The 13195-nt window shown below is 40.0% G+C and overlaps 1 protein-coding gene across 17 annotated transcripts in view; it reads left to right on the top strand.

Annotated features, from left to right (window-relative positions):
* Window positions 1-13195, top strand: part of ERC1 (ELKS/RAB6-interacting/CAST family member 1) — a 270621-nt gene that overhangs the window by 82670 nt on the left and 174756 nt on the right. For all 17 annotated transcript variants that reach the window (XM_043881904.1, XM_043881901.1, XM_043881894.1 and 14 more), the window contains one exon: window positions 2038-2205. In XM_043881904.1, coding sequence (XP_043737839.1) covers window positions 2038-2205 — 168 coding nt within the window. The remainder of the gene's footprint in view (window positions 1-2037; window positions 2206-13195) is intronic.

Raw genomic sequence — 13195 nt, 5'->3', positions numbered from 1 at the left:
TGGCGACACTGGTGGCATTGAACTGGTTGAGAGAAATAGAGATTAGCAGAGTGAAATCTTTTCGTTTATACGTTTTTCCTCTCTAGCATAGTTTAAGATAATTCGTAAGTGCATGATGGCTTATCTATAGCAGTTTCAATGAGACTAGTTTCCGAGGAAAATTTCCTAAATATCTGTTGCACAGTAAATGCCACTACACACAGTATTGCACACACAGTATTGATACTCAGATACCATATTATTATTTTTTTTTTTTTTTTCCATATTATTTTTATATAATGTTAGATTTTTTTTTTTGCTTTGTTGTTCAGTTGCTAAATCATGTCTGACTCTTAGTGACCCCATGAACTGCAGCACACCAGGCCTCCCTGCCCCTCACTATCTCCCGGAGTTCACCCAAGTTCATATCCATTGAATCGGTGGTGTCATCCGACCATCTCATCCTCTGCCACCCTCTTCTCCTTTTGCCTTCAGCCTTGCCCAGGGTCTTTTCCAGCATCAGGGTCTTTTCCAGTGAGTTGGCTGTTCATATCAGGTGGCCAAAGTATTGGAGCTTCAGCTTCAGCATCAGTCCTTCCAATGAGTATTCAGGGTTGATTTCCCTTAGGATTGACTGGTTTGATCTCCTTGCTGTCCAAGGGACTTTCAAGAGTCTTCTGTAGCACCACAATTGGAAAACATCAATTCTTGGACGTTCAGCCTTATTTATGGTCTCTCTCTCTTATTTTCTTTGTTTTTTTTTTTTTTTTTTGCTAATACTGGTTATTTATTTAATTTATTTTTAATTGGAGGATAATTGCTTTACAGTGGGGTGTTGGTTTCTGCCATACATCAATATGAATCAGCCATAGGTAAGCATATGTCCCCTCCCTCTTGAACCTCCCTCCATATCCTTTTGATATGATATAGTTTTGATATATTATTAACATTATAGTTATAATACTATTATTTGCAGATGTTTTGGTACCTGGACAGCAAACTTTGGCTGTCTAGTCTGAGGAACTGGTAGTAGAGTTGCTTTGCCTCACAGATCTATAAGTGTGTGATAACATTGTCAGCTGCAGGTGGATGGTAGTATCTGATACAGCAAGTGTCATGTTTGATGGCAGTTACAGTTTTCTTTGTAATTTTTAAATTTTCTAAAGCAGTGTGGCATCACTTGGGCACTTGTTAGAAATACTGATCCTTGAGCCCCAACCTTGCTGGATTAGAAACTCTGATGGCTTGACCTGGCATTCTTTTCAAATCTTCTGAAGGATTCTAATGCACGTAAAATTTGAGAAACATAATAGATCATACCTGCTTTTGTAGAAGTAGCAAAGCTCGGCCTGTATATAACAATTCTCTATTTTGTCCCGTTTATTCAGATCTATTTATCTTGATACCATCGTAATTTAACTGATGTGAAATATTTATTTCATTATGAAAGAGTTCACAAAATTTTAGAATTTAATTTCTAAGTAGTCATGTTTATATTTACAGTGGTATGTAGCCTTTCCCTTCTGCAGAAAGTGAAAGTCACTCAGTCTTGTCTGGCTCTTTGCAACCCCCATGGACTAGTTCTCCAGGCCAGAATACTGGAGTAGGTAGCTTTTTCCCTTCTCCAGCAGATCTTCCCAACCCAGGAATTGAACCGGGGTCTTCTGCATTGCAGGCAGATTCTTTACCAACTGAGCTGTCAGGGAAGCCCCGTTATTTGATTCTAATGTAAGCTTGCTACAAAAATATCACTTAGTCAACAGCGCACATCTATTGGGAAGGAATTACATTCCTTTCTTTTCAGTTGTTGTTGTTTAGTCACTAAGTCATGTCCGACTCTTTGCGACCCCCGTGGACTGTAGCCCGCCAGGCTCTTCTGTCCATGGGGATTCTCCAGGCAAGAATACTCGGCTGGGTTGCCATGCCCTTCTCAGGGATCTTCCCAGCCCAGGGATCGAGTTGGAGTCTCCTGCATTGGCAGGAGGGTTCTTCACCCCTGAGCCACCTGGGAAGTCCTTCTTTTCAGTTAATCACTTGTAAAAATCTCCACACTCGTAGGTGGACGCTCTGCGGTTGCGTTTGGAAGAGAAGGAAACCATGCTGAATAAGAAGACAAAGCAAATCCAGGACATGGCTGAAGAGAAGGGGACGCAGGCTGGGGAGATCCATGACCTCAAGGACATGCTGGACGTGAAGGAGCGGAAGGTCAACGTTCTTCAGAAGAAGGTGAGGTGCAGGTGTTCTGGATCCAGGGCCCTCTGCGTTGTACCCGCATGCTGTCCAAGTCTGTCTCATTCCTCTGCTGATGCTTTTGCAGGTAGGAATTAAAAACTGTTGTTGAAGGAGGTAGGTTGTTAAAACTGCTCTGCAGATTCGGTTCTTAAAATTTCCAAGTAAACACTGTCTGGTATCTTCAGGCATGTTCTTCGTGTTACTATTTGTGCACAGTGGCTTGTAAATGGCCCGAGCGTTTGCACTGACATCCCTCTGCCCCTCCTGGTCTTCGTATGACAACTGTGGTGACATGTTAGTGTAGCGCGTGGGCCGGGTGCTTGCTGCTCCATCCTTGGGGTTAAGAGGACTACAGTTTTGAATAGAGACACGTGCTAGTGTCCTGACATGTAATGTGCATGTCTCAAGGAAAAGAAGACTTTCTTTCTTTTTTTTACCTTCATCACTCCTGGGAAGAGGCTGACAGTTTATAATCAGTCAGGAAAGTACTATTGATCATCTGCCCCTCCCACATTTACCTTCATTAAGGCTGCCTTTGAGGTGACAGAGTAGGCACTGCTGTTTATTGTTCCTTTCCATTGAGGGGATGGATGAGAAGTATTTGATGTTGTCCCCATTCATTTTTAACCTCTAACGATAGCCAGGAAAGATAACTCACCTTATTAAACTTCAAACTCAGCTTTTCCTTGGTGTACAGAGGACCGTGTTTAGTATTTGTCCTCTGTTACATTAGTTTGGTTTTCATCTGCTTTCAAGTAAACATAAAAGTTAGATCACCCTAAATAGTTGGCTATGATATCTTGTTAGTGGATGCTAATTTGTTGTACGTTTTTGCTAGTTTTAAATTATGAAAGTAATATATGTTCAAGGTAAAAAAATTCAAGAAGTACAAAAACATTGGAAACGAAATTATTTTTTCTCATTCTTTGGCCCTTTCAGTGTAGCTCCTTAGATGTAACTTGCTGTTAATTAGTGTATACTCTTTTATTAAAAATCTGGGCATATATGTAGGCCTGTATGTGTCACACACCTTTTTTAAAAAAGACAATGGGATCATACTTTTTTATTCGTTTAAAAGTAAACATGTTTGTGTCTTTTTATATGTATCTTTTTCTCATTGTTTTTAATGTCTGCATAGCCTTCAGTGTCTTACACCATAATTAACTGATGTCCTATAGCTGTGTCAGTAGATATTTATAGATTTTTTTCCTTATTTACATATTTGTCTTGACAGCATAACAGATAGCGACATAAGTATACCTCATTCAAGAATGACACTATGAATCAAAAAAAAAAACAGGATGCCCAGTTGTTCTGTACAAAGCCTGTGGCTTTTTTATATTCGGATGACTTTCTTCACAGCTTTATCAGACAATTGTTGCCAAACCTCTAAAAATTTCCATTGACCTGGTAGATAGTTAAAAATGTCTACCTTCCTGCTTAATATTTGTTTAAATCTGAGTGCATTTCACAGTTTTCTTTGGGAACCTACATGTTCCTGTCACTTTTACATTTTCTATCACATGGTTTAATTTTTTCCCATGTTGAATTGGCCTCTTCCCTCATGCTTTGCAAAATATGTTTTGTTTGTCTTTTTCTTCTTTGTTTCCTTGGTAGTGTTTGTCTTAGAATTTACACTTCAGACTTAGTAGTCCTTTCCTCTGTGTCCTCTGAATTTTTGGTCGTGCTCAAAAAGCCCTTATGCCCGCCAAGGTTATTAAGTAACTCACACATGCTTTCTTCCGGTTGTTTAAAGTTTCTTTTTTCTTTACATCTAAAAGTTATTTTATAAAATTTATGTATTGGCTGTAATGATTCAGCTTTTTGTTCTTATATGTGGCCAGACAGCCATCATTATAATGTTTATTAAGTAATCTATCTTTTTTCTTCTGACTTGAGATGCCACAAATATTGTCCTGTAAATCTGGGCCTGTTTCTGGCCTGTTCCATGTATCTGCCTGTCTGTCTGTCCCAGTAGCAAGTTTTATTAATTATTGTACCTTCCTCATGCATTTAGTGTTCAGTAAGGTTGTTCTGCTTTATTCTTTTCCTTTTTTTGTAGCAATTTCTGACTTTTCTCACTTGTATCTTTCTCCACATGAACTTGAGCATCATTTTGTCAAATTCCTCTCTTCAAAGAATAAGTTAATGACTTTTCACTGGAATGTGATGTCTCAGAAATCAAGTTAAGGAAGTTTCAAGGGGGTGATGATTAGCCTTGTCAGATACTTCTGATGAGTTAAATAAGATGAAAACTGAGAATTTACCATTGGGTTTAATACTGCAAAGGTCCCTTGTAACCTTGATTACAGCAGTTTCATGGAGTAGGGAAAGTATAATTTGTGTCTAGTTTTCCTAATCTTCATATTACTTTTAGCAATGTATTTAATTTTTATGTCCAAATTTAGCACATTTTAAAGTGAAGCAATGTCTGTTGACTACTTTCTGTGAAAAATACTTAGTGTATTTATAATCACCCTTCCTGATTTTTGCTGGTAAGCTTTGTTGTCTTTCGCTGTGTCTATGGTACTTTTCATATTTATATTGTGTCTCTTGTTGAGGGGAAAGATCAGTCTTTGCTATCATGGTAATTCACATTGTGTAGCCTTCATTTCTGTGTTTTAGTGAATTTAATGTTTACCTCTAGTTGTTGCACCACAGCCTGCCTTGTTTCCAAGGTTTACATTTCATTTAATTCTTGGTTCCCCAAGAAATCCTTTGAATGCCTTTCCCAGAGTGGTCATGAGTGCTTGCTTGTTGACCATGCATTTATATTATTTTTTACATTTCATAATTTAGTTATTTGAGAGATACAAAAAGCATAGAGAATAACATAATAAGTAATTATAGTTATTCGACTTGGGAAGTAAAATTTCAAATACAGTCCAAGTTCTTTGGCATACCTTTTCTTGATAGTATTCCCCTCTGTTATCTCCCAGAAATAAATACTTGCTTTGGTGTTTATGCATGCACCCATACCTTAGGCCAGGATAATGTGTTTTTGTGCAACTTATGTATGTACTAAGAAAATACATGTAAGAGGATATACACATGGCAAATAAATATGAACAGTTATTTACCCATTTACCTACACTGTCATCAGGGGAATGTAAAGTAAAAGATTTAAGAAATCATTTTATACTTATCATTTTAAGCTATATTGGCAAAAATGAAGAAGTCTGACAGTATCAGGTATTGGTAAATATGGCAACTGGATTTCTTTTTCATGCAGTGCTGTTGGGGTTTTAAATTAGATGCAGATATTTTGGAAAGCGCGTATTAAATGTAAAGGTACCCTGCCATATACATATACTTTAGATGAACCCCAAGGTATATATAGGAATGCTCATAGTAACCTTGTTTGGGTTGAGGAAAAATACAAAACTGAGGAAACACTGCGCAGATACTCACTGACAGAAGTGAGTGAGTTGTGGCAGGGTCACACGGTGGAACGATACCATTCGTTTCAGGGCAGGGAGCATTTGTGGACACGGGTGTCTCCTTGGCTCCTCTCCTTCCTGAGGACATCTGTAGTCACACCGTCACTCTCTGTTCTGTTGGGCTTCTGGGCGTCCCAGGCATCCTCAGCCGTCTTCACTCATGCCGACAACATAGCGCCTGGTGCTGCGCTGAGGAGGACGCAGACCAGACAGGCCCCTGCTCGCAGGCCCTCAGAGCCGTGGGGGTTACAGAGGCTGCTCCACGGACGGCATGTGTGGGCGCAACGCCGAGCATTTCACATTTGACCTTGCGTGTCAGGTGTCTGAGAGAAGTCACAGCGGCCGAGTCTTGAAGATGCGTGAAGGTTGCTCAGCAGATGGGGAAGGGGTGAGATGTCCCAGGCTGAGGGAGCGCTGTGAGTGAAAAAGGCGGGTCGTGTCCTTGCCGAGAGGGTCATGTCCCGGAATTGCACCTCCCTCCTTCATTCATTTGTAATACAGATTCTTAAAAATTCCTGACGTATCTCTATCTCTGAATGCCTTTCTTCTCCCCGCCTTATGAACTCTCTAGAGAGGTCTCTGGCAAAGTTATTCCCACTTCTTACATCATGAGAAGCTTTTCAGTGAATGCACTCATCTTTATTATCCTGTTACTTTATTTAGGAAACTAGTAAGTAGAGTTCAACTTTCCTTTCCCCTGGCCCTGAAGATTTTCCGTTAGAAACTTTAGAAATTGAACTGCAGTGGGATATTAAGCATAACATTTTAGGTATTGGGTTGGCCAAAAAGTTTACTTTGGTTTTTCCATAGGATCTTAAGGAAAATGCAAATTGAGCTTTTAAGCCAACCCATGGAACTTGCGATATTCCTGAAGACATGTCTTAATTCTACACAACACTTAACCTGCTTGGCTTCTTGATTTAGACACTTACTCCATAAGGAAGAGGGAGATGGTAACTCTGCTTTCATCTTCTTCTTGTTCTTGGCATCTGCATTCTCTGATCATCTTTTCACAAATATTACTTATAACCATTTATTTAAGTAATATCTTAGCTATTTTAATATTTAAGGAGAATACCAGGAAATAATGTACTGTTTGGCCTGTTACTTTGGCCTGTTAAATATGTGTTAAACTTTGTTTTTTGAGAATAGTAGCAGCTGTGGTAATGGCTGGATTGCCCCGCACTCTGGACTCGTTTGGGCTCTGTCTGGACCATCCCTGTTCATTGGGTTCTCAAGGCAGGAATACTGAAGTGGTTTGCCATTCCCTTCTCCAGTATATTCTCCAAGAATATACAGAAGAACTATACAGAAAAACATCTTCATGACCCAGATGTTAACAGTGGTGTGATCACTCACCTAAAGCCAGGCATCCTGGAATGTGAAGTCAAGTGGGCCTTAGGAAGCATCACTACGAACAAAGCTAGTGGAGGTGATGGAATTCCAGTTGAACTATTTCAGATCCTAAAAGATGATGCTGTTAAAGTGCTGCACTCAATATGCCAGCAAATTTGTAAAACTCAGCAGTGGCCACAGGACTGGAAAAGGTCAGTTTTCATTCCAATCCCAAAGAAAGGCAATGCCAAAGAATGTTCAAACTACTGCACAATTGCACTCAGTTCACACGCTAGCAAAGTAATGCTCAAAATTCTCCAAGCCAGGCTTCAACAGTACATGAACCGAGAACTTGCAGATGTTCAAGCTGGATTTAGAAAAGGCAGAGGAACCAGAGATCAAATTGCCAACATCCACTGGATCATCAAAAAAGCAAGAGAGTTCCAGAAAAAGCATCTGCTTCTGCTTTCTTGACTATGCCAAAGCCTTTGACTGTGTGAATCACAACAAACTGGAAAATTCTTAAAGAGATGGGAATACCAGTCCACCTTACCTGCCTCCTGAGAAGTCTGTATGCAGGTAAGGAAGCAATAGTTAGAATTGGCCATGGAACAATGGACTGGTTCAAAATTTGGAAAGGAGTATATCAAGGCTGTATATTGTCACCCTGCTTATTTAACTTCTGTGCAGAGTACATCATGTGAAATGCCAGGCTGGATGAGGCACAAGCTGGAATCAAGATTGCTAAGAGAAATATCAATAATGTCGGATAGGAAGATGACACCACCCTTATGGCAGAAAGCAACGAACTAAAGAGCTTCTTGATGAAAGTGAAAGAAGAGAGTGAAAAAGTTGACTTAAAATTCAACATTTGGAAAACTAAGATCATGGCATCCGATCCCATCACCTCATGGCAAATAGATGAGGAAACAATGGAAACAGTGAGAGACTTTAAATTCTCGGGCTCCAGAATGAATCACTGCAGGTGGTGACTGCAGCCATGAAATTAAAAGATATTTGCTCCTTGGAAGAAAAGCTATGACCAACCTAGACAGCATATTAAAAAGCAGAGACATTACTTTGCCAACAAAGGTCCATCTAGTCAAAGCTATGGCTTTTCCAGTAGTCATGTATGGATGTGAGAGTTGGACTATAAAGAAAGCTGAGTGCCGAAGAATTGATGGTTTTGAACTGTTGTGTTGGAGAAGACTCTTGAGAGTCCCTTGGATTGCAAGGAGATCCAACCAGCCCATCCTAAAGGAAATCAGTACTGAATATTCATTAGAAGAACTGATGCTGAAGCTGAAACTCCAATACTTTGGCCACCTGATGTGAAGAACTGACTCATTGGAAAAGACCCTGATGCTGGGAAAGATTGAGGGCAGGAGGGGAAGGGGACGACAGGAGATGGTTGGATGGCATCACTGACTCAATGGACATGAGTTTGAGCAAGCTCCGGGAGTTGGTGATGGACAGGGAGGCCTGGTGTGCTGTAGTCCATGGGGTCACAAAGAATTGAACATGACTGAGTGACTGAACTGAACTGGGCTATCCCTGCCTGCCCACCATCTCTCGCTTTCTAGGCAATGAACGTATTTGTATGCATGGTGATAGCCTTGTGCCCCAAGAGTGAAATGAGACAATAGCAGATGGCCAGGCGTGCTGTACAACGGGATTAGCGTCGGCCCCTCCTTTGCAGGGCTCTCCCCAATGGTTTAAAGTAGTTTTGTGTTACAGTAGATCCCTTATTTTTATAATAAACCACTGACCTGGAAAATGTAACTGAGCATTTGCATGTGAGCTGCATTCAGAATGTGTGTTAAAATTGTACCGCCCCTTGCTTGATGGATTATAAATGGTAATGGAGCTTGGAGTTTAATTTGCTGACGCAGGTGTTATCATCTCTCCCGTCTCTGCCCGGTAACGTCTGTTTTTTTCGCCTGGCCTGCATCTCCAGTGTCCTAAGTTTCAGTATTTAGAGTTCAGATCTAACAGTAACGGAAAGCTACTGATGTGTAGAATTAGAAGGTTTCCCCTTTCTTGGTTCTAGATTGGTTCTTTAAGTCTCCTATTATTTTGTTTTCAGTAGGAAGTCAGGAAGAACATGTTCTTTATATACTTTGTTTTCTGTGGAGTCTTAAGACTATGTTAGTTTCTTCAGTTTTTCCATATCATAAACTGAAAAGATATGTTTTATCATTGAAAACAACATTTACTAATTTATTCTAGGAAAATTAATATTTTAAAGATTGTGCTGCCTTGTCTTTAACAAGGGATTCCCTGGTGGCTCAGTGGTGAAGAATCCACCTGCCAATGCAGGAGATGCAGGTCCAATCCCTGGATTGGAAAGATCCCCTGTAGAAGGAAATGACAACCCACTCCAGTATTCTTGCCTGGGAAATTTCATGGACACAGGAGTCTGCAGGAGCTACAGTCCATGGGGTCACAAAAGAGTCGAGCATGACTCAGTGACTAAACAGCAAGAATGATTTTTAATAAGAATTACTTGCAGTGTTTTCTAAATATTGTTTTAAAGTCACAAGCTATTAGCTAAGTTAGAAGAAAACAAGGTCAGGCCCTAATTGCATTTAAGTTGAAAGCTTAATATACTTAGGCATTAAGATTTTCCCTTTTCTTTCTTTTACTTATTTTTTTAAAAAATTAAAATTTTTTTCTCAGCGGAATATATATATAGCTAAATTCTTGCAGTATTTTATTGAAAATACATAGTCAATGAAATCTGATTGACGTTGGTATTTTTGCTGGGGAGTGTGCTCCATGTGGATTTATTTTGCTTATGTAACTTTTTTCACCTCACCTTTTCAAGTAAACCTTTAAGGAGGGTAGATAGTTGAACTTGCAAAGTCTGATTTAACTTCGTTTTTGTCAGCATCATCTATGTGTGTGCTCAGTCATGTCTGACTCTTCTGTTGATTGATTTTTGTATGTTGAATCAGTCTTGCATTTCTGGGATAAGAGTGGATGCGTTTTTGAAGAGCTTTGTATTTTTCATTTGGGGAAATGTGGAGCCCTGTTCTCCCAGCATTATCGTGGAGGCACTAAGGGTGGACCTGAGAGAATGTGGCCTTTGGATAAATTCTGTATATTTTCAATGGCTAAGGCATAATGTAAATAAGAACCACTCCAAGGCTTATATTGTAATGCTTCCTACAACATAGAAGTAATTTTGACCCTTATTAAAACATCATTTCTTTGGACTTTTGAGCAGCTTAGTAAATAATTTGAGGATTTATGGAATGTGTCCATTTTCAGTTGATCGTGTGCCATATAAATATCCTCAGATTCTTGCAGGCTCTAGTTTGAAGTATCCTGAATTCTGTTTTGACTGAACACACATTTTAAACTTGAAAAATGGTAATTAACAAGTCAATAGAAAAGGGTCAGGTCCCTTTCGGGACAAAGGTTCTTAGTAGTCTCTCAGGAGACCTGGTAGGAGGAACTAGTCAGAGTATAAAGACATAGATAGGTATCTGGAAAGGGACAAAGGATTTGGGGAAAAAACAAACAAAAAAAAAACACTTGATCAAAGTTTCAAAGCACAGTTAATATTCTGCTTAAAACTGCCTCTCGTTTGACATGAATTAACTCACATTGCCTTCTCACCTGTGGGAATCCCGGTTTGGATAGATGCCTGGGTGCCTGTCAACTCTAGTTGAGAAGCCGAAATAATGAACCGCCTGAAGAAGCTAGTATGAAATCAAACTTTGCTGAAGTCACTTACTGTGCCCTTCCTTCTCTCTGCCACACCAGAAAATACCCTTCTCATACCCTTACCAGAAAATAGCTTCTAGCATCAGACATGTATTTTATCCTTTATCTGTTTCATCTTCCTGTGATTGCCAGACCTCCTTACTTTTTTCTCCTCTAACACTTCTTCTTTTCCTGCAGGGGCTTTTCAGCTTAGAAAAATGATTCAAGTTGACCAAGGAAAATTCACTAAATTTGATGAGGTTCTTGGGTTTCCGTTGCTTATAGTGAGGACCTGCTGTTCCTGTTGTTCTGTCCTCCCAGCATCCCAGCCAGACCAGAGTCTGACATAGCACCTAAGCAGGCAGTTCTAAGTGAAGTGACTGTTCATTGTAGACAGTATTGTGGGCATTTGAAAAGAATGCCACCGATTAATGGTTTTTAACTTTTCTTCTACCCGTTTTGACAATCTCAGGAAAGCAGTTGGTGCTCTTCATGTAAAAATGCCCATGGCTCATTTGTGTGGACTGGAATGTGAGACATACCTTAAGGTCATCACTGAACTCCTGCTTCAAATACCCAGAATTTGTGAAACAAACAAGTTGGGATACAAGGGTTCCTGTGTGCATCTGCTCAGTTGCTCAGTGGTGTCTGACTCTTTGCAACTCCATGAACTGTAGCCCACCAGGCTCCTCTGTCCGTGGAATTCTCCAGGCAGGAATATCGGAGTAGGTTACCATTTCCTACTGCAGGGGATCTTCCCAACCCAGGGATTGAAACTGCGTCTCCTTCATTGGCAGGGGGATTCTTTACCACTGAGCTACCACGGAAACCTAGCAAATACAGGTACAGAAGGATAATTAGAATAAACCCAGGATATGCTGATAATTAATGTCAGAGAAAAGCACCAAGTAAATACATGATTAAAAAAAGAAAGGAAGAGCCTAAGATTCCTGAACCTGCTTCACACAATAAAATTGACACTGATGACTGCTTAGAATAAGTGTGGAGGCATCATTGAAAAATTCTTTTCCTTCAGATGATGCTCAGAGTAGGTAGGTGACTGCGAGAAGTATTTGGGGATTTCTTATCCTTCGTGCTACAACCTATAGAGAGTCTCCTCTACCTTCCCTCAGTGATTAGGGCCTGGCAGAGTAATCAGTTCCACTCGACTAGGAATAAATCACCCATGTTGAAACATGATAGTTTCTGACAACTGGCAATGCTGATAAAAGCCAAAACAAAAGATGTTAAGAAATCTGTGCCAATATGGAGCTGCTGTGCAGATCGATGGATTCACGTGCGACCTGCATTCAACATCAGTCTTCATCCTCCTCCATCAATTTTCTTCTCTCTTTGTAAAATAGAAATTGTGTAAGGAAAAGAAAGGCTCTATATAATAGTTATATTATTTCTCTTTTCTTTCCAGCCTGGTTACCAGGGATATACTTTAATTAGAGGGATCATTTTAAGGAAAATGTCTTCTTTCTCTAAATAATTATTTAAAAAATATTTCCTTCTTGAATTCTTCATTGTTAGTTCTTTCCTATGATATTAGACTGTTTGTATTACCTAATTGGACCTCCCCATTAATCATCAGGTCCACAGCTTCCCTGGTGCTCAGACAGTAAAGAATCTGCCTGCAGTGCTTGAGACCTGGGTTTGATCCCTGGGTTGGGAAGATCCCCCAGAGAAGGGCATGGCTACCCACTCCCTCCAGTATTCTTGCCTGCAGAGTTCCCTGGATTGGGGAGCCTGACGGGCTACAGTCCATGGGGCCACAAAGAGTCGGACAGGACTTAGCAACTAAACAACAAACAAAGCAAGGATATATAAGAGGAGTTCTTAGTAGGATTAACTATTGTCCATCCCGATGCTGGATAACTAAAAATGTTTTGTATACACCCTCCTCCCGCCTAGGAGGGAGTTTGATTAATGCCTGTGCAGCTAGTTTGCACATATCTGCGTCTATTTCAAGTCTGTTTCAAGTCTTCCTCACAGATGGCAACTTGCCCAAAGAAGGCAGTTTTAGTGACCACTGTCCTTTCTTCATTTTGTCAGTTCCTTTCACCATGGAATGTTTATTTCTGCTCTTTAGAAGTAAATAGGAGTCCAAGAATAGCCATCCTTTTCCTTCCCTCCAACTCAACAATCTGTTTAGACAGCTGAGTGATTGAATAAGAAAGCAGCTTAGGGGGAACTTGTTAATGGGTATTTTACCTAGTTTAGCAGCTTCTGTACCCGAGTATATCAGGAAAGGTTTGTTTGTTTGTTTGTTTTTTACCAGCAGAGAATAAATGGATTCCTTTAATAGTTGGACTACATATAATTATACAAGTGAACTTGTTAGCCATTAACGTTTTAATTTCTTAGATGTTGATGATGGAGGAGAACGAAGGGTACTGTCCTTATTAGGCATGTAAGGGCTGTTTACATATTAGGCAGGCTCATAAAACAGACCTCTTGTTTTCTTACATGTAAAACTTAGTTGGTTTTGGAAA

Source organism: Cervus elaphus, chromosome 22 (assembly GCF_910594005.1).
Source record: "Cervus elaphus chromosome 22, mCerEla1.1, whole genome shotgun sequence".
Classification (NCBI taxonomy): domain Eukaryota; kingdom Metazoa; phylum Chordata; class Mammalia; order Artiodactyla; family Cervidae; genus Cervus; species Cervus elaphus.
Note: the sequence above shows the minus strand (reverse complement) of the source record. Positions and strands in the feature narration are given on the sequence as shown.